Genomic DNA, 22,007 nt, shown 5'->3' with positions numbered 1-22,007 from the left:
CGAATTCAGGACCGTGTACTTGCCAGCCAGGCACTTATGCCACTGAGCTATATCCCCAGCCCTTGCAGTTATATTTAAAAGCTTTATTTCTGTAGCTGACTAACGGTGTGATTAAATACAGGTACTTTGCCTTTGCTGTTGTAAAAAAATGCCCATGTTATTTCCAAGGCTTCGGAAAGGTTGCTTTCACTCAGCATGTAATCATTAAAACTGAGAAACAAAAAACACAACGACTAATTTATGTCACATAAAATGTTCATCTCAATAATGGTCATGGATTTAAACAACCAAGACTTCCATGAAAGACCAGAAAACTAGAAAGTCCCAGTTCCTTAACAATATCTTAGTATTTAGAATCATAAAATAAGACATTTAAAATGAAAAACTCTGCACAGTTTTAATTTGTTTTGTCAAGTTTTCATCTAAAACTACTCATGAGGACACAGAACAGTTCTGTCAATGTCCTCTCTAGCTTAGCTTCATTGTAATGTTAAAGTGCCTCTGATTTTCAAAGGAAAAGCAAGTTTCAAGAATCTGTTATTACAAAATGGACCAATTATATGCCTTTTAAAATGCAATTTTCTGCAAAATTAAATTTAAGAAACAATATACGAAGCTCACTTTTTGCTTAAAAATAACCCCAGGCAATTTATACACATTTGCTTTGAGAAAAAAGAAAAGAATATTTATATTAACTCATTTCAAGGTAAGTTTACTTAAATTATTTTACAGGATAAAAGAACAGAGCTGAACATGGTGAATATAATACAACTACAGGAATTTTTGTCCTGCCCATAAGTTTCTGATCATCCAGTGAGGCTGTGGTGCTGAAATGAACATCAGATCTTTTCCTTTCTTCACAGTTCACTTTGCTATTAGAAATTAAGATTAATAAGGACTAAAAGAAGTATTAAAGAGGAGCAGAAATGGCAACAAATTAGATATTCTATTATATCTGTCCAAAGCAATCTTCTAATTTGTTCAAGCCCATTAAATTTTTTTAAATAATCAAGTAATTATTATGGTCTAATATGAAAGAAGAGAATTGGACAGCATATTTTAAGTATTTGCAGTGGTAATTCTGACGTTATTCATTTGACAGCAGTTATATCCCTTTTATAAAAAGTATCCTATTCAATCACATAATTTACTGGAAATGCTAACAGGATGCTATTGCACAAATTTTAGCTACTTTTATGGCAGAAGGTCATGGCAGAGAAAAGTGTCTTAGTTCATGACATTCAGGGAGCAAAGCAGGCAGAAGATCCAGAGAGTAACCAGTAAGGAACAGTGTGCAGTCCCCAAGGCTACACCTCCGTGACCCACTCAGACACACACAAGAGTTTGCTCAATTAACCTCCTGGGCATTCCTTAATCCAAGATAGTTGATTTACCAGGGTGAACAATGTAGTTCACTAGGAGATCTAGAAATGAGTAATAGAGTCTCTAAGTTTGTAAGATAGACGTTTTTTAGCCTACCATTTAACCAACATGGAAGACAGGCTGTTGTGGGAACGGGTGGGAGAAACATACAGTGTTCTCTCCTTTCCTTTTTAGAAAAGGAAAAGAAACAAAAGAGCCCCAAAAGGAGAAAAAATATCCTTCATTGTTTCCAAATCTATTTAAGAGAAATATTTAACTTTTTGGAATATTCTGTATGGTCCTTTATTATGAGCACCAACAAGTTCATATAGTTATTTCCGTTCTCTATCATTATTACAGAAGCTAAAAAATGGCAAGTAAAGAAGTACTACGACATAGTTGTCAATAAGAGAATCAAAGCCTACTTTACTAAACAATATGTGTTTACTGGTCAAAATTAACTTTCCAACAATATAATAGTAAAATGACATAATTTAATATAATGCTCTTAGTCCTACATAATTGCAGTCAATGTAAACATTCATTTGTTCCTGTGCATGGTATGATATACCTATTTATTTTGTTTGCTTTTTAAGAGGTTGTTTGGAACTTGAGTTCTTGCACATGTAGCAAGAACTGTACCAACTGAGCTATATCCCCAGGCTCCTTCACTACACTTTTCACATAATAAAAAAATTTATAATTAACATAAATGACTTTGAAAATTCTTGTTAAATGTCATTTATGTGGTGAGTTTCCTCACCAGGTGCATACTTTAAAATCATTTAAGTGGACTATTTAACAATATATTATGCTTCCATGAATGACTTTTCATTTCAATAAATTCTAAGACCTCTTTGTCATTTCTGCTTTTTAATACATTGCCCTTAAACATTTTGCAATTAAATAGACTTACCATAAATACTGTTTTTTTATATGAAACCACAGTATTTTTTGAATTAAAAATCTCTATTCTTTTTTTTTATTTCTGTGTAAAGAGGTAAAAGTGATTTTGCCATCAAATTGATCCAAGTCACTGAAATCAGTTTTATTTTTCCTCAGTACTGTTTCAGTCAGATAAGAATCAAAATTCAAATCGTAGATGTACATAATTGTACATGCCTACAATCCCAGCACTCAGGAAGGATGAAGTAGGATAACTAAAAGCTTGATTCCTGCCTAGGGGACTTAAAGAGGCCATGGTCTCGGAATGAATGAGCGAATGAATGAATGTAACAAGGAGGTAGATCTTTTGCAAAAGGGAAGAAGATCATGAGATGGGGTAGGGGCGTAGGCCGGCAAGTAAGGAGAGACAGGGGACAGATGTGTTATGTACATATACTAATTCTCTATTATGAACATAATCATTATGTATTACAACCATGGACTGTATACCTATGACCTTGGGTACTATATATGATCCTTTGCCATTTTTGTCTGGTGCTGTTTTCCTGCTCTGTTCTCTAGGTGCCATGAACTGAGCATATTTGCTTCACCATGTCTTTCTGCCATAATGTCTTAACCTTGCAGCCAGCAAACTATATACCAACTCCCCCCAACCTGTGAGCTAAATTGAATATTTTTTCCTTTAAGTTGTGAGCCCTGGGTATGGTGTTGTGAAATGGGAAATCTGACTAATACTAAAAGTTTCTTGGAAGAATTCTTAGCCTTATTAAATACAGGCAACTTTCTGCTAATATTACATATGTTCTGTTTCATATCTTCAGGTGATGTGGTCTCAAGTCACTAATCAAAGACAAAGGTTAGCAGAATGGATCAAGAAACAATATCCAACAACATGGTATATACAATAAACACATTTAATCCCCCTAAAAGTTCATAAACTGAAAGTCAATGTTCATAAAACAATATTTCAGGCAGTAAGAACCTAGCAAAAGCAGGAGTGGCTATACTAACTGCTCACAAAGTAAATGCCAAGCCAAGACTGATCAGAAGAGACAAAAAATGTCACCATCTATTAGTTAAGGATACAAGTCAACAGGAAGATATAACAATTACAAATTTATACACATCAAGTACCGGCACACTTAACTTCACAAAATAAACACTAATGGAAATGAAAAAAAAAATAAGTACAAAAGCAGTTGTAATGGGGAACTTCAATACAGCAGGTCTTCAATTTATGAATGAGCTCCATTCTAGGAGAACATTCATAAGTTAGATACATTTATAAATCCGACAGTTGTTGATCTTTAACGAAGATCTATTGCCAGTATTCCTCAAGTTCTTAATAAAATCAAAAAGGAAGCAATACTCCTAAAGATATTCCTAGAATCCAGCTTTACCTTAATTCTTTTTAAAAATAATTTTATTTTAAAGAAAAAGCAAATAAAATTTTAAAACAAGATGATAGGAGTGTACAATACCATAATTCTAAAACCAGAAAAGGACCCAACCCAAAAAAAAAAAAAAGAAAAAAAAACCCAAGACCTTTAAGGAACATAGATACAAACATCCTTAATAAGATACTGGCAAACAAAATCCAGTGAATTATCAAAAAGATTATACACCATGGCCAAGTAGGACTCATTTCACAGATGCAGGGATGCTTCAAGTACGAAAATCAACAAATATAATACACTACATAGATAGAAGCAAGTACAAAACCACATAATCATTTCAATAGATGAAGGAAAATCATTTGCCAAAATCCAACATACATTCCTGATTTAAAAAAAAAACCTGAAGAAAATAGAAGTGAAAGGACTTTATCTCAGTATCATAAAAGTCATTTAAGACAAACCAATGACCAACGTCATATTAAATGAAGAGAAGCTGAAAGCTTTACCTCTAAAATCACAAACAAGACAAGGATGTCCACTATCACAATTCTTGTTCAATATAGTTCTGAAAACATTAGCCAGTGCAATAAGAGAAATAAATAAAAGGGATATGGAGAGGTAAGGAAGAAGTTACGTTATCATTATTAGCTGCTGACATGATATTCTATGAAGAAAACGCAACCAAAAAATCCTAGAGTTGATAACCATATTCAGTAGCATAGCAGGATAGAAAATCTACACTAAAAAACTAATAGCATTCTTGTACATATTTCATTCAATCTAATTTCTAAAAGTATAACCCAGTGATTTTCAAACTTTGCTGCACATAACAATGAGTTGAGGAGCTTTTAAAACAATAGATGCCACATTTTCATGTCCATCCATTAAATCAAAATGTCAGTGGGTAGTAGCCACTTTTAGGATTTTTTTACAGTTTCCTGGGCAATTTCAATTTCTAGCAAATCTTGGAAACCAAAGCATCACTCTATATTCATCAAGAAAGCAACAGCCTACGATTTCAATTTACCCACATGTGATATAAGAATTGCACTGTTCAGATTATAACAATGCATTGTATTTTGCTTGCTTGGCTCTTGATAGTATATACTTCATGTACTGTATATTTTATTCCTGTGAGTCTACCAAAAAATGTATGCGCACTTCAGGAAAAGAGAAATAGGATTTTTTCAACAGATCAGTGTTACCCTCATATAGGGCACCCCAGAGGGTGCTGTGGATAGATAGCAGAAAACCCAGCTGGCTGCTAGCCCTTAGGGAAGGAATTGAAAATGCATGTACAGCAACCTCAATGACTAAAGTTACCCAAGCAGCAGTTTGCCGTGCTAATGTCAGGAAGCTGATGGGCACAGCTTTGAGCATCTCTTATAATTGTAGAGGTCAAATGTAATTTGTCTTAAATTCATGATGTATCAATAAATTTAGTATTAAAATATTTATGTAACTTTTTTCTTTTCCTGAAGCATATATGTATCTCTCTCTCCCACTTCTCTGACATATATATATATATATATATATAATGTACTATATGTACATTCTTACTATCCTCATGCAGTCTAAAGAGCATTGGAATTCACAATAATTTCAAACATTCCTATGTATATATATATAGCAGTAATACAAACGTATTTATTCTGAGTTCTGGGAACCCTATGCTCCTCATCTGAATGACATGTGAAACAGTCATGTATTTAGCTTATGGAAAGTCAGTCCTGGTACTTTACTTGTTTATCATTGTGTCAGATAATTTTTTGAGTCCTTTCTTCCGCTTGAGGCTTACTTTTAGTTGACATAGAAGACCTACATTCCCTGTTTCTCATGTTATGTTTAATTATGGCTAAGTAACTATGAAAAAAACCTGATGGTACAGTGAACGTAAAGTTACTAAGTTTTAACCATATCAAAATATATGGGTATACTGAGACTTGGGGCATTTTGGACCCTATCAAACATATAACATTAGTGGAAAGCCTTAAACAAACACAGACTAAATCTAAAAGTAATCCTGCTGCATGGGTTTTCTTTATTAAAGATACTAAATTTATTCAATAAAAATTGGTCCATATTTTCATATCTGGGTAGATACTATTTATATGATTATTATCAGTATTTTGGAGTACTAACATTTAATTTTTTTTTATAAAGTTAAACCATTCCTTGAACATTTATTAAACTTTATGCTCAAGGCAGAGCTACTGTCTTCGTACACTCTGAGGAGCATTGGAATTCACAATAATTTCAAATACTCCCCTGAAAAGTGAGAACCTACTTTCAAGACATGAGTGTCTCTGATTTTCTAGTTTCCTAGGTATATGTGTAGCTTGACCCTTATAAACTTGATAAATATGAGCATTTCTAATAGCCAAATCACAAACTGGGCTTCAGGTGAGGAAAGGAAGGGCTCATATTATTTTTCTTCCTTATGAAATTTCAAGACAGTCATCAGCTATTTATACCTTCCATTTTTCTTAAACCTCAGGATTTTTGATGTAAACAGAACTATGCCAAAAATAGCATAGTTCTTTACTGAGCACATACATTTTAAGCTTTATGTTTTAAGATAGGCTTTTAATATTTTTCTATGGAATGCGTACAACCTGTTTTAGGAAACAACTGCAGATGTATTTTGCAATATTAACCAAGTTAGATCTTGTCTACTACTGTCTATAGAAATAGTGAATTTCTTTCTCATTCACACTTTCTCATGAATATTTAATGAAAACCACATTTAGGTACTAAATAACTGAATACGATGATTATCAACCTTAAGAGTTTTTGATTAAATCTAAATCATGACATAGCACTTAATATTGAGTGATTCATTCACTCAGCAACTGGTGATTGTTTATGGGCAAAGAACTTCCCTGGGTAGTGAAGGGATATAAAAATGAGTTACAAGGTCTTTGCCCTTGTAAGCTTATAAAATAACTGAGGAGACAGATGAGATTCACAAATCACTATAACACAGCATCATATAATGCATTCCAAAGGAGAATTATCAATTTTTACTACAGATCTGGGGAAAGCATCAGAAAAGTGTTGGATTTGAGAGTTAAGTCAGATTTTGATAAGGTTAGACAAGTGTCAGATAGAGAAGCCGTGTCTGCCAACCCCAGCAACCACAAAGAAAACTCTTCACAGGGGTGTTCGAGAATAGATCATGCAAATCCTTATTTTCTGCAGTTAGGCTTATAGGCTGGATTTTAACATGGGATTTACAAGGCTGTGCTGCTCATTTGACTCAAAAACTGTTGCACTATAAAAACTTAACTAACCATAAAGCAGGTATCCTGCATAGTATCTGAAAAACTTATTTTTCTCTGGAAGAAATACATCTTGCATTTCTCTAGAAGAAATGCGTCAGGATAGATGTGAAGTACTAGATACTGCTGTGGTAAATCATACACAGAATGTCTAGATGCATGAAGAACAACCTTAACTTTGGCTATCTTGGAACATATATTCTTTTTTGACTTGTGCTGTTTCCCGTTAACTATAGTTCTTGTTTTTCATGATAAATGTATAATACTAGTGCAATTATACAAATTCATTAATAAATATGACTTCAACCAAAAATTAGACAAGATGGTTCAGTTTTATCAAAATTCCATCCTAACTTAAAATTTTAATAGTTCCATAGATTTTAGACAAAGATTATAACCCAAGATAAATTTCTCTAGAGAGTTGAAGTAATATGCAGTAGTCATTTTGCTTTAAGAGTTGTAGGATGTTTATTTTTTTTACTCATTTAGTGATTATTTGTTCATTGAGAAATTTCCAAGTTCTCAAAAACTTAGCTACCACTCAGTAAGAGATAATCTAAATTTAATGTGATGAATGTTATAATTAGAGAAATATAGATTCCTAAAGAACACAGAAGAGTTTCTTTCTGATTCGAAATCAAAAGGACTAAGAAAAAAATTATTAGTAACTTAGGTATATTTAACATAGTTACAATGATGTCTACTTCTAAATTTGACATTACTTTACCATATTTCAATGATAAAGTGTTTGTTCGAGAACTGAATGGATATTCTCAAGAACCCAAGGAGCCATTTTCTTAACCTCTAGATTTTGCTGCTTAAAGAGAAGACTGAGTTACTCCCTGAAAGGCTAGGAGTAGTTAGCTAGAAGAAGGAACATGGCATGAGGTTGTGCTGGTTAGTTTCAGCTATCAACTTGACTGGATTAAGTAACTCCTGGAAAGTCCATTAGATCATGGGATTAACCCAAGGATGGTTTAGATATGAATGTGCTGTTAGGAGAGAGGACCTGGCTGGAGGGGTGGGTCACTGGGAACATGCTCTCGGAGGAGTTATCTTTCCCTGGAGTTGTGTCCTTGTGTTCTGCCAAACTCCACTATGAAGTGAATAGCTTTGTTCCACCACACCCTTCGACCATGATGTTTCTTTCTTGGAGCCAGATAACCATGGACCAAAACCACTGAAACTGTGAACCAAATTAAACCATTGCTCTTTTAAATCATGCACTATCAGGTATGCTGTTCCAGCAGTGGGAAACCTGACTGATACAGAGGTGAACCCAGGAAAAAAGCTACGTGTGAACTGGTCATGGTAGAGAAACACCGTAAGTTGAGGGACCTGCAATTTCAGAATAGCCAGGAATATGGAAAGCCGAATCTCATACCTCTCCACAATTTCCAACTGTTTACCAGTGTGAATACACCCTAAAGGCTAGTAGCCTTTAAATCAGTTTGAAGAACCCACATAGGAGGATATATCAGTTGGAACGCACTCCAGGAACAAGAATCTTGAAATCAGGAGAAAAGTGGTGATAGGAAACAAGGCCAGAGAGAAAAACAGGTCTTCATGACACCTTAGGGTCCAAATCCGAAGGAACTGGGCTTCATTCTAAATCTCAGAAGTCTAATGGTGTTTTTTAATTAAAAGAAAAACAATGGTCAGTATTACATTGAAGACACTCATTTTATAAACCACACAGTACACAGATTTACTGACACATAAAAAGTTCGACTTTATTATCTAATGATAGGTAATGAAAACTTAAGAAATCAAATGTCACCCACACAATCTACAATGCATTCTAATTTGTAAAAACTTTCTTTCACTGTATTTTATTTTAAAATCCGCCACAGTATTCTAACTTCACAATCCACTTCATGAAGAGGCCCCAATATGATAAGCCCTATACTGCATATTAGGAATGGAAGCTACTTTTTAAATTTCTCCACCCACTCAATAACCTAGCACAGGAAGGGACTTTACATGCAATTGTGAGCAACTGTACTCTTTATTAAAAACACAAAACCCTTTCATTTTCACCACAAATTTTGCTAACTTCAGTAATCACTGGATATCAAGAAATAGCATTTTTAATGAAAATACACTTTAGTGGAATCAGAATTCAATCGCAAACTTGTTATTATGCTGCAAAACTTATTCTTTCTGCCACACTGTTCTTCAACAACAGTGTTTTGTTTTTGTTTGTTTTATTGGGAATTGAGCTCAGAGCCTTTGTACTACTCAGCTACAACTCCAGCCCATTATACCTTTTACCATTGATCATATGTGATAATTTTCCATTATATTTTGGGCGATAATTGAGGAAGATGGAATAATAATCTTTTAAAATACTCAATTACTGAAGGTAAAATAAATCTAAAATTATAGAAGGATTACGAAAAAAGTATATCTTCTAATAAGAGGTAAGATTGCATCTTGCGTTTAATGAGAAACTGGCCTATCAGGAGAAAAAGACTTAAAGCATTCTAAGTTAACAAAAAAAGTTTAAGAGAGTAATCAACACTAAAATGTATAATAAAATATTAGCTATATTTCAAAACAGGTGTCATATATACATATATATATATAAAGTTTACTAATTTACCATAAAGTGAAAAATTTCATATCTTCTTTCCAAAACAGAAAAATACCAAGAATCCAAACCAAATTAAATTCCTTAATTCCAATTTCTATTTATCAGATTAATTACATAAACCAACTTAAATATTGATGCAAGTTACTGTTAAAATGTTTAAACAACTTACTAGATGACACAAAGTTATTAACGTATTCTTGTATTTTCAATTTTTATTTAATTTCTGATTGCCAGACCAAATAATTTCCATGAAAATGATTTTCATGTTGCTGTGTTCTCTGTCTTTGTAGATTAGATTTAGTAAATTTTAAGAAATGTCTTTATTACCTTATAATAAAAGTAGTTTTAAAAACCTATGAAAATAACAAAGTACATTTTAAGTAAGATACTGAAAGGGAAATCATAATCTTTGGTGATTTTTCATATCAGAAATTCAAATCAGAATTCAAATGGATTTCATATCAGAAATTCAAATCAGAATTCCAATGGATTTCAGAAGTCATGAGTTCAATTTCCTCATTACAGAAATGAACAGGGGCCTTGGGTATCTGTAAGTTTTTTTTTCCTGGGCCTCAGAGTTAAGGGTGAGAATTCCACTGACAATTGTCATTTCAACAGTACACACCAGCTCTCAACATTTCCACAGTATTTCCACTACTTCATTTGGACTTTACTAGTGTAACAGAACAATTTCTAGAGATGCATTCCGTTTTAGAAACCATCATGTAATATTTTAATAACTTAAATATAAATTATCTAATACTACTAGCTTATACTCATTCTTCCAAATTTTGAGCTTATATAAAATAATGAATTCATTAAAGAAACTACAATGTACCAATTCTCATCGAGCGTTTCTTTAGATATCAGAGTTATATTTGTAGCAAAGCAACTGTCTTCATTAGGCTATTTCTTTCTAGCCATTCCAAAAGACAAAAAGTTTTAAAAATGGAAGGGGAGCATGTGAAAGTACAAAATTAGCAATATTCCACTTGTGTGAGTCATGGTGATAGAACCCTGTATTGTGCCATTTATAAAATTGTATTAAATTTTTTAGAGCATTCCAATATTTTATCTCCTCTCTTTTTGGTTAAAAACCTTATCTTCTTATCTTACTGAAAAATATTTAAAGGCAACTATATGCAGCGGCTGAAAGAATTAAAACTTTAAAGGATAGGATACTGATAAAAGCATGGGATACATTCACTATCAAGTTTCACTTTCCAGATAATTATAACTCTAGAAATGAGATAAAGGAGTCTGTGAAATCCATAACAGAATTCATTCTTGAAACCACAGTTCTGTAGGATGTGGGTTCAGATAGGAAGGAAAGACTAAAACCTACGTTTCCATCATTAGTATTAAAAAAAAAAAAAGAGTAAGAGGAATAAATGTTGCCCAAATCTTCAAAAGTTTGCACAGTAACGTGTATGTCACACTCAGTAATAAGGCTGAAAGTCATGGTGTTAAAACACTTGAGGTAATGGGGTGAATCACAGGAAGGAGGCAGGAAAGAGGAAACAAACTGTGAGAGCTGTGTGCCACCCAGTCTAATTCTTGCTTTCAGCTACTTCACGTAATGATGTGTCCTAATCCCTCTGTGTATTTGGAAGGATCCTTAAATATAATGGCCTATTTCAAAATACAAAAAAACTCATTTCCAAAATGGATTTTTTTCTACATGTCTGACATTTTTGTCTAAGAACCTTACACTTGTGCCGCTGCATTTCAAATACATGTTGAATATTTTGGGGGACTATTTTTATTCTGCTGGGCATTCAGGACATTCTTGATATTTATAGTTTACTAATTTATTTCCTCATGTATGCTCACTATGCTTATGGCATGCAGCATTTATTTTGAATCTTGATAACACCCACCTAGAAATTACTCAACAGGTGCCATCCTGATCAGTAACTTCTTCTCTGAATGAAGTTAAATATAGTATTCAGCAAGTTCACAAACTAAGTTTTGTCTTTAAGATGATATTAATCAAAAGCTCCCTAACAAAGTATAGCTATGGCCTTGAAACAGCATAAATATGAGTCAAGGTATTTCAATAGTGAAACTAGTATATTGTTGAAAGGACAAGTTCATGTTTTTATAAGTATATGAGATTCAGACTACCTTTGAAATATATATATATATATGCAAAATACCACTCTTGCAAAGAAATATTTATATCTATGAATTTTATTTACCCATTATAAATTACTATAGTACATATATAGTATTTACCTTGATTTTTATAAGAAAACTATTAGAAAATTATATGGAATATGACCCAGTGAACCCCTGCTAGGCATCTTCTCAAAGAGCATAAGACATCATAGGATAGTGATCAATACATCCCAATGTTTATAGCAGCACAACTCATAATAGCTAAATCCTGGATATGTATGCAGCCTGTATACATATCAACAGAAGGTTAGATTTTAAAACATTGTGTCTATATATAATGTAATATGATTCTTCCAGAAAGAATGACAGGTGTGATACATTTGTAGAAAAATGGATGCACCTGGAAAATATAATGTTGAGTGGAATAAGACAGACACATGAGCTTAAATGCTATATGATATCCCTCATTTGAGTAAGGCAAAGTATAAAGAGAATTAAAAAGGTTGAATAGAAGGGGACTGGGAGATGGATCTCTTCCAAGGGAAAAAGTGTGATGGAGGAGGAAGAGGAGGAGGGGAAGGGGAAATAAGTAAAGATGTTCTATGTCCAGGAACCTAATAACATTAATTAATTCAAACATTATATGCCATACCTTGAGCTAAGATTAATAATATCAACCAGAATGAAAAATGCGGAGGAGGGAGAGAGGGGCAAAAAAGAGGAAGGAAGTTTAAGAAAAAGAAATATGCTGTGGTATGAGCATGTACCCACTCTCCAAGATGACTGTAAACTCCATGAATTGCAAACACATCCTCATAACATAAAAAAGAAATGAAAGAAAATTACACGGAAAAGACCAAGCTAGCATTGTCTAATATTCCAAAATCAGTGACATTAGCTTGAATCCCTTTAAGTTTTGCTTGATCTACTTCAAATACTGCATTTTCATCCAATCATGTCCGCTATGGCATGGTGGAAAAGAAATGTGTCCCATTTTTCCCAGCAGTAAATCTGTCACTTGGACTTCAAGATACCCTTCTCTATCACTTTCTTTAGGACTTCACATTAGCACTCACCTCCCACACCTCCCGCTACTGATCCCTGCTCTGTAACTTCCTCCCTTGAAAAAACTGTCTTCAGCATTGCCTTGCTTTTTAACCATGTGGTTATTCTTTTTTTTTTTTTTAAACTAGACATTCCTAGAAAAATGATTCATGACAACCCCACACTTGTCTTTATTTATTAAGAAATTATTGTTGGACAGAGATTTTTACATCAGTGTCTAATTACCAGAATTCACTTCCTCATTCTAATATACCATCTAGTTGGCTAAGTAGTATTTGAAAGCACCTGAGACATTTAATTCATTTATTTGTTCTATTTCTCTGGGTTAGTGCATATACCATGGCTTCACCCGCAATATTTATATTGACCTCAAGGATTGACAATGTGCATATATGATCCACTCTCTTAATAATGCTCTCATTCTCTCAGCATCACTGTTTTTTTCTGACTCTTGCAGTTTTGTCTACCAGATAAATATTGATAGACCACAAAATATCCTCGGCTTTCTACACTGTTGACTTTTCATAGGCATCCTACAAGATCTCATCCTTGTCTATGGCTTCAACAAATACCTATGTACTAGGTACAGTCTGACTAATATCTTTCTCTGACCTTTAGCAATTGATACTCAATTACCTAAAGTTACATCCCACACAATGAGCTACAACAAACTCTACATGTCAAAATGTGAATGCCTCCCCTTCCTCCAATGCTTAGCCCTTTTCTCCCACAAAAATACTTCAAATAATAAATGATAACCACTAGTTCATTAAGACCCCAAAATTGGGGAGTATGTTAAATCCCCTATACCCTGCATCGCCCACATTTGATTAGAGGCTATCCATCTGCAACCCTCAGGAAGCACCTAGGATAATTTTTAAAATATTTATATCAGATCATGCAACATCCCAAATTTAAAATATTCCAGTTTCTTCAGGTGATATCAAATGCCATAGTATCCACTCTTACATACATACACTCTTACATGGTGAAAATAATTCAAAGACCAGGGCTAGCATTCTTTGCAACCAATGCAGATCCTGCTGGGGTTACACAATTAGGAAACACACCATCCTGTTTAGAGTGGGTACATGAAATTCATAAGCTTAGTCAGCCTATAATAATTCTCTTTACTTTTTTTTTCTCAATTGCAGTCCAGAATTTGTATTCATTAATTTGATAGAGTCAATGTAAATTCTTTTGAATAGATGCCAAAAAATGTTACATTTACTTCATAAGCATTCTTCTGAATCAACATGATGGTCATGCCAATTTCAGATTCCAGTTCAACCACAGCAGAAGAAAAAGAATCTGAGTTGTTATGCAAATTTTAATGGGACTCCAACCACTGTAATGCTTTTTGTCTGTAAAAATAATCACCTGTTTCATAACAATTGCATTTTTTAGGCTTTGATTTTTAGGGTTTTCTTTATCACAAGCAGGAATACCAAGACAACCTCCATAGCACCAGTTACTTGGATACTGGAGGGGACTAAGAAGCATCACAAAACTGGTAGAGCTGTAGAGTCTCTAGGTATAGACGTTTCAGGTAAATATCTAAGGACTGCATCTTTATACAGTAGTGAACTTTATAGACTATTGTTTTCTTTTAATTTATCTATTTATTTTTCCTAGCATTGAGTATAAACTTACCTGCTCATTAGATTCTTTGTAATCAGAATAAAATTGGAATGATGGAATAAGTGAGCATTTTGCAATTTAAAATAGCTCCTGAAGGTCAAAATAATGAAAGTGAAATCAACAGTGTTAAAATATGATTTCAGATTCCATAGAGCTTTTCAATATAAAGCCCCAAAGAATATTTCAACAAGTATTAATGCATGCATGTGTTCTTTGGAAGCAATGCTTTTTCTTTACAACAATGCTGTTTTGCATTTGTATATTAGTTTAAATAGTAAAGAATGCTATACACACATCTCATTAAAGCAAACTAACCAGGGTTTAATTCTTAGATGAGAAAGCCAAGACTCAGAGAGGTTACATGTTTTCCAACTTCCCAGCTATTATTGTAGCAAGGTCTGAGCACATTTCACTATAGTTTGCTCTCAGTAAAACTTTAGAAAACAACTGTAATTAATTTCCACACAGTCATGTTTATGCCCAGGGTAATTGGATCAGGAATTTTCCTTAAAACTGAAGTACTTTATAGAGAAACTTTCTTCCATAAAGATTTTTTTTTCATAACAGCTACAGAGAGTTCATGACATTTTTATACGACTTTGTAGTGCTTCTTTGAAAAACACAGTCATGGTAATTAATCATTTTTTAATAATAATTGTTTCATTATTTGGGATTTTAGTTTTTGACATTAAGTAGGCCAGCAAGCTTAGTACATATGCTACAGAAGCAAGCACTGGTCAGCAAGTTTAAAAAGTGAATAAGTTTCTTCTTCCTTCCAAGGTTGTGACCAGATTTCACTAAGTACGTTCAGGATGCTTATATGGTGATAAAAGCTTTGGGGAAGCCTCATCTTGTATTTGGCTATGATTCATGATTATATTTTCTTCATAATGTCAATTTTGGCTATCATTCACGGTTATATTTGTTTGATATAATTTCAGTTAAGGTATTTTCTCTTTCAGCTTGTCTGTCTTATAAAATTAAGGTTGTAGCTATTTAATTAAAGCAGTGATTTTTATCGAAGTAGTTAAACAGTATATTTTTATTGTAAAATTTTAAGCATTACTAGATGATAAAGATAAGATATAGCCTGGAAGAGACAGACCTCTCAAACGAGGGTTTTCTGGAAAAGACATGAGTCATCTGAAAATCACTCACTGCTTAACAAATTTAGAGCAGCATGCCTTTAGAACTATTTCCACAATGTTGAAGAGCCCATGTGCTTACATTGGACTCGTTAGGAACAAAGAAAACACTATTCATATATTTTTAAAATGTGTATGGCAAGTTCTGTTCTTCAAAACAGTTGTTCACATAAAAAGGCACCACTTAAAATTGGAAATGAGATTTATGGCCACAAAGATCAGTGTTCACAATTAAATTATCCAGCATAACAGAACAACAAAAAAGTCAAGGATCTAAAAGTAAACCTAGACATATGTTATATAGGAATCATATTTATTCAACTGAATTGATGCTATCACATGTATAAACTGTAATCTTAGAAATACATATGACAGGATGGGATCAAATGGCTTCTTAAGGCATGCAGAAAATTTTCAAATCCATTTACAAATGTAGTTAATTCTGGAAATGATGATAAGCAGTATATATTGAGAATAAATATGAATCTTACCATCTGAGAATGACTTCTAGGACATCCATTGATATCTTCAACTTTTTCATTTGCTAAAGCCAAGAAATAAAATAAAAGAGAGAAAAAAAGAACAACATGCTTAAGCAATGAAGTGAAACACACAGAAAAAAAGACTTAAAAAAAAAAACCAAAAGATAAAATGCTGCTGCTACATTTGCTCAATCTCCCAAGCCATGTACAAGAGAACACACTTATTAGCAGCGGCCAATTCTATGCGCACAAATCAAGCAAAAAAAAAAAAAAAAAGAAAAGTGAATGGAGAAGGAAGTTGCTGCTAATTTTTTAGCTTGTGCCAAATGACTGCTGACGTGAAACCTCTCACAATTGTCCCTGCTGGATCAGGATACAGTTTCAAGGAGTCACAGACTATATGAGTTGTTCCAGCGAATGAAATGCACACATGGGGGACATATGGTTTAATGAAGCGTTCATTTTTGACAATTCAGTGTATGTAAAGATACAGCTCTAGCTACTTAAAAGCATGGCCAAACTGTCTTTTTCAAACATCCTCACATAAACATGTTTAATTAAATCAGGGGAGATCTACATTAATCTCCACGATTTATGGAACAATTTGGTATGCATTCAATTTAAGTTGTAATTTACCAAAAGGGTTAGGAGCAAGAGCAAGGCTCTAGCGCTTGCTCTGAGAAGGCAGATCTTACCGATGATCTGGATGATTTCTGCTAGCAGCACTCCATCTGCAATGTCCTGTTGCAAATCCTTGATCAGCCGCTTGTGGCCCGATTTTGCTAGGTAGTGGTTGGCCCAGTCAGTGTAAATCTGTTGAACAGAGGGGGAAGAAGTAAAATGGGTGAGGCCAGAGAGAGATAATAAAAATGCTTAGGACAAATGTGGAATTCAAAGGGGAGCTATTCTGGATCACATTCCAGTTTCAGAAGTCATAGCTCAGAAGGAAATAGTTTTTCAGTAATTTTTAAACAGCTCTTTCCCCCACTTATCTCTTGTTTCAAAGGAATATGATTCACTCTTTCAAAATCATGGACTAGTCACTTGTGACAAAGCAAAACTCCCTCTGCAACTGGGACTGAGGCACCTTTTATTACAAATCACTTTGAGTTTCTGTCTTCCTTTCATATCATTCTGAAAATAATCCTTGCTGTCCATGTAAAAGGAAACCACCTGGACTGATTTATAGAGGAACTTTATAAAAAAACTTCTTTATATTAGAAGATTTTATTATGTTTGTCATATGAGATACTATATGTGACAATATTTTGGCATCACTTTATGAAATAATTGCAAATGCCTTCCTGTGTAAGATATTTTGTTTGGACTGTCATTTCTCATTTAAGACTCTTGAAATGTGTTTATATTAGAAAGCATAGGCAGCAAATGAAGTTAGAACACACAAATTACAATATAGAACTGAGAACTGGTTTGCAAGCCGCAAGGTTGGCAATTTGACACAGAGTAGAGGTGACTCTTCAGCAATAGAAAACGTTATTAAGAAATACTAAAACTGTTCAAAATCTCACAAAAATAAATGTTGCTAAGTTTTACCTGTTAATGTAATCTAATGTAATGAGCAAGAAATAAGCATACAGACATTTTGGTTTCAGAGATGACTGATATACATTATTTATAAGTTTATTTCAAGGCAGGGTATAATCTGATGTAGTAGAAAAAAATGAAAAATTTGAAATGAGAATAGGAAAGGGAAATAAACACCAAATAGACACACAATGTGGTGTTTATACACAATGGGGTATTATTCTGCTATAAAAAAGGATGTATTTGATTCATTGGTAGGAAAATGGATGCAACTTGAGACCATGATGTGAAGTGAAATAAATCAAAGTAACTTAAACATCACATCAAAAGATTAAATCAAAATCTTAAACCAAAAGCTTAAATATCACATGTGTTCTCTTATATGAGAAATTCAAAGTTTAAATAGAGAGCAAAATTAAAGATAGGAAACAGGGAGACCTATCTTTTGCTAACTGGGAAGGGCATTAAGACATGGAGGAAGATCTAGGAGTTTTCCATGGTGAATATAATAGTTATGCACTATGAATGTGAATGAATAAAAATAAACTTTTAAACATGTGGTCTTAAGTGGAAATAGAACTGGGAACATAAGGAAACCTGAACACGCAATGTGAAGGAAAGGGCTTCTACACACAGAGTCTGTCACATGGAAGGACAGAGACAAATAAGCACAGGACACAATTGTGAAATCTGTAGTGGAGGCAGAATGGGGCAAATTGAGACAAATAAAGCTGCAAAGGCAGCTTGTTATAACTGAGAGCAACGAAACTCAAGGAAATTATAGAAAGCATCTTCAGATTTTATAAAACAAACACATTTTAGTAAAAAATAAGCAAATCATACATGCAGAAACTAATGAATAAAGTTTCTGTAGAACTTGAAGCTCCTGACGTGTGTGTGTGTGTGTGTGTGTGTGTGTGTGTGTGTGTAGTACTCGGGATGTGGGGATGAGACTCAGGACCTTCACAATGATAAATCCCTCCCCTACACCCTGTTTATTTTGAGATGGAGTCTTGGTTGATTCACCAATGGCCTAAACTGGACATGAACTTGGGATCCTTCTGCTTCAGCCTCGCAAAGTGCTGGGATTACAGTGTGGCTTACAATGCTTTGAAAATTTTTAAATAATTTGGTATGAAAAGTTCTAGAGTTGATATTCCCTGCCACATACCTCACCATACATAGCAAATAAACATACTCTGTGAGATTTTTACACAAAGTTGGCTCATAGTATGCATCTTATTGTGCAATTTCAATTTTTTATATAACAACGTTTTAACAGCACTCCCACAAGACAGTTCAGGTGTATTTATCTTACTCATTTGTTTTAATATTGTACACAAAAATCAATCCCCTGGTTGAAAGATATCGGATAAATTTTTAATATGTTTTAACTATACATAAACATTTAAGACACATCCATTAATATCTACATCAAAAGCTCTATATAAATGCTGGTATTTACATGCTAGTATTTTTATAATAAGAAAGCCTAGAAATAAGATTTTTTTGGACTGGATCTGAAAAATAAACATATTAAATAACAAGATGAAGAAAAGGACTGTCTTGAAAAATATAAATTGGCATTCAATGCATATCCAGTGATGATTAAGGTTTCTGAAAGATGTAAGTGGACATTCTCTTCTTAGCTATATATCATATGATAGATTGCATAGTTTGCCTTTCTAGAGAAACTTTGAGTTAAGTGAGGTTTGAATTGTGCCTATCTCTCCATAGGCATATGCCACTTTCTCATGGTTTCACTTTAAAGAATCCACAAGTGTGTGTGTGTGTGTGTGTGTGTGTGTGTGTGTGTGTATGTGTGTGTAATAGAGAGAGAGAGAGAGAGAGAGAGAGAGGGAGAGGGAGAGACTTTTCCCATCAGATCTGTCTTTAAGGTCCTATACACCACATCCTATCACTAGAACATTGGGTAACACATTTAAAGTTCTAATAGAATCCCCCTTGTCTGTAATATAGCATTGGCAGTAATATTTAAATTACAGGATTGTATCAGGACTATTTAAGATAGCACTTATGAAGTATCTGTCAGAGTTAATTCTGAAAAGAAGTCCCTGCTCTCATTATTGTTATTGTAACATCTAGTTTTACCTTGCTATTATAGCTTTCCAATAGATACTTGGTTATTATTCCGCAAAGGTTTTAAAAACGTAACATTTTTTTAAATGCACTATTTGTTTCTGATGGTCTTATCTCTGACTCCTGTCTTCTAATTTACAAGGGGCACAAATTGGTTTATCATTTTAGTCTCAGGAAAATTTATGTAAGGTTAAGTCTGCTATGTTCTAATTCAGTCCTGTTAAGTTTGTATTGAGGCACTACCTCCACCAGGCTATCTTGCATGGATTTTGTTTTATGAAGGTACTAAACTATGGAAAATATTTATTTAAATAACGTGATGGAAAATATCAATAATGAAAGCAATATATGTCCTAATGCATGTTCATAGTGCCTGAGATGTCAGCCTTTCAGGAACTTAGGTCAGAAAACAGATGGAAAAGTATTCAGTTGGCTTTAAGATCTTATTGGGAAAACCTGTGACTTAACACACATAGCATTTTTACCAAGTCCAGGATTTCTTCCACAACAATACAACACACTTAAGGGCTTTGACTTGTCAGCTGATCTGACATTTTATGCAGATTGTAACTCAAATTTTTTTGCAACTAGAGAAATCAGTGACAAGTGAATTGAAAGCAAATTTCCATAAGTCTCATGTACTTTTTCATACGTATCTTTTCTAACATGTGTATCTTTTATAAGTAAAAGATACTTAAGATCCTTCAAGAAGATCACAAGAAAAAGGAAAGCATTACCATCCAAAAGCATGTCATAATCTATTTGTCAGAGCGTAAAACAAATGTGTAGACATATTTGAAATTATTTTATATATCCTGTACAAAAACTATATTTCCCTGTCCTCTTAAATTTTATATGTGTAAGCTGAAGAAAACAGTGGAAAAAATAACTGTGTTTTTAATGAGACACTGTTCAAGCAAAGGACACATGTTACATAAAAGCATTTAAAATTTATCAATAAACTTTCTATAATGCTTTAGTGAGGGAGGATACCAGTAGCCTGCTCAAATTTATGGGGAACTTTTGTTCAAATAAACACAAAAGAATGGTGAAATTATGTCCTGGTTTGGGTTTTGAATTGTAAAGTTGCCCTTAGTATACACACACACACACACACACACACACACACACACACACGTACACCCCCAATGAAAGCATTTAACCACTTACTAGTCCAATTATTTAAATACAACAGTACCAAAATTTGCATATATTTTTCATTACTTTTTATAAGATATGACAGGGAATACAAAAACAACTTTTTTATCAAATATATTCAATACAAGAATTGACTGCTGAAATGATATCTTACCCACTGACACATGGGATACTTAGGACATAAACACACTGCCCAAATGATACTTGGGTAAACTGTTAAGTGGTTAACCTCTTAACTTTAATTGAATGAGCTACAAATTGTGTGATTATATGTTTTGTAGGATTATGCTAGGAATTAATTATAAGATTCTTAGTGAAAAATTTTGTATCTTTGAGAGAAATATTCATCACAATTTCATGTTGGGTAATTTCTGTAAGAGTCATTGAGGATGTTAATAACCAAGATTCTGGCCCAGGCTTCAAACAAGATTTACCTCTAAACATCCAAAGCCAGTTTTCTCCAGTGATTTTGATTAACTGTAATGTTTTAAACATGAATGTTATCCCATTTTAGAAATGTATTTCAAAAAATGTGGGAGAATTATCAGTCATACATTTACCAAAAGACTGCTTGTAGATTCTAGTATAACTATATGTATAATAATTCATTCAAATAATTAAAAATTAAAGACATCAAAAGTGACATAACATATTTTACATTTCATACTCATTAGCATGAATTTTAGGGCCTATTACACAACTGTCTATATTGTGGGGGAACATTCTGTATAATTAAATTTCTATTCTACCATTTAGTATCCAGGTGGAAACTGATTGAACATTTTATTTTATCTCAATGCCGATTTCCTCATCCGTAAAATGGCAATAATATTACCTCTGAATAACATTAATTCCAAATGTTGAATTTGTACTTTGAACATGGTATTTAACTAACTGCATTTGTTATATAGTAAATAATATCACTAGTACATTGGGGGGTTTTTTGGAACTTTTTTTATTTTTTATTTTTATTTTAAAGAGAAAAAAACCAGTAACAAAATAACAACAAAAGACAAAAACAAGCCAGGCGTGGTGGCACTCGCCTGTAATCCCAGCACTTGGCAGGCTGAGGCAGGAGGATCCTTGCAAGTTCAACACCAGCCTGGACTACAAAATGAGCTCAACACCAGGTTGAACTGTATAGCAAGACCCTGTCTCAAAAAGACAAAAAAAAAAAAAAAAAAAAAAAAAAAAAAAAAAAAAAAAAA

General features: G+C 33.4%; 1 protein-coding gene across 7 annotated transcripts in view; it reads right to left on the bottom strand.

Annotated features, from left to right (window-relative positions):
• Positions 1–22,007, bottom strand: part of Nav3 (neuron navigator 3) — a 784,611-nt gene that overhangs the window by 226,925 nt on the left and 535,679 nt on the right. For all 7 annotated transcript variants that reach the window (XM_005374355.2, XM_005374353.2, XM_005374354.2 and 4 more), the window contains 2 exons: positions 16,692–16,809; positions 16,006–16,058 (listed from right to left, as the gene is read on the bottom strand). In XM_005374355.2, coding sequence (XP_005374412.1) covers positions 16,006–16,058; positions 16,692–16,809 — 171 coding nt within the window. The remainder of the gene's footprint in view (positions 1–16,005; positions 16,059–16,691; positions 16,810–22,007) is intronic.

This window comes from Chinchilla lanigera, unplaced genomic scaffold (assembly GCF_000276665.1).
Source record: "Chinchilla lanigera isolate Chin_1 unplaced genomic scaffold, ChiLan1.0 scaffold00004, whole genome shotgun sequence".
NCBI lineage: Eukaryota > Metazoa > Chordata > Mammalia > Rodentia > Chinchillidae > Chinchilla > Chinchilla lanigera.
Note: the sequence above shows the minus strand (reverse complement) of the source record. Positions and strands in the feature narration are given on the sequence as shown.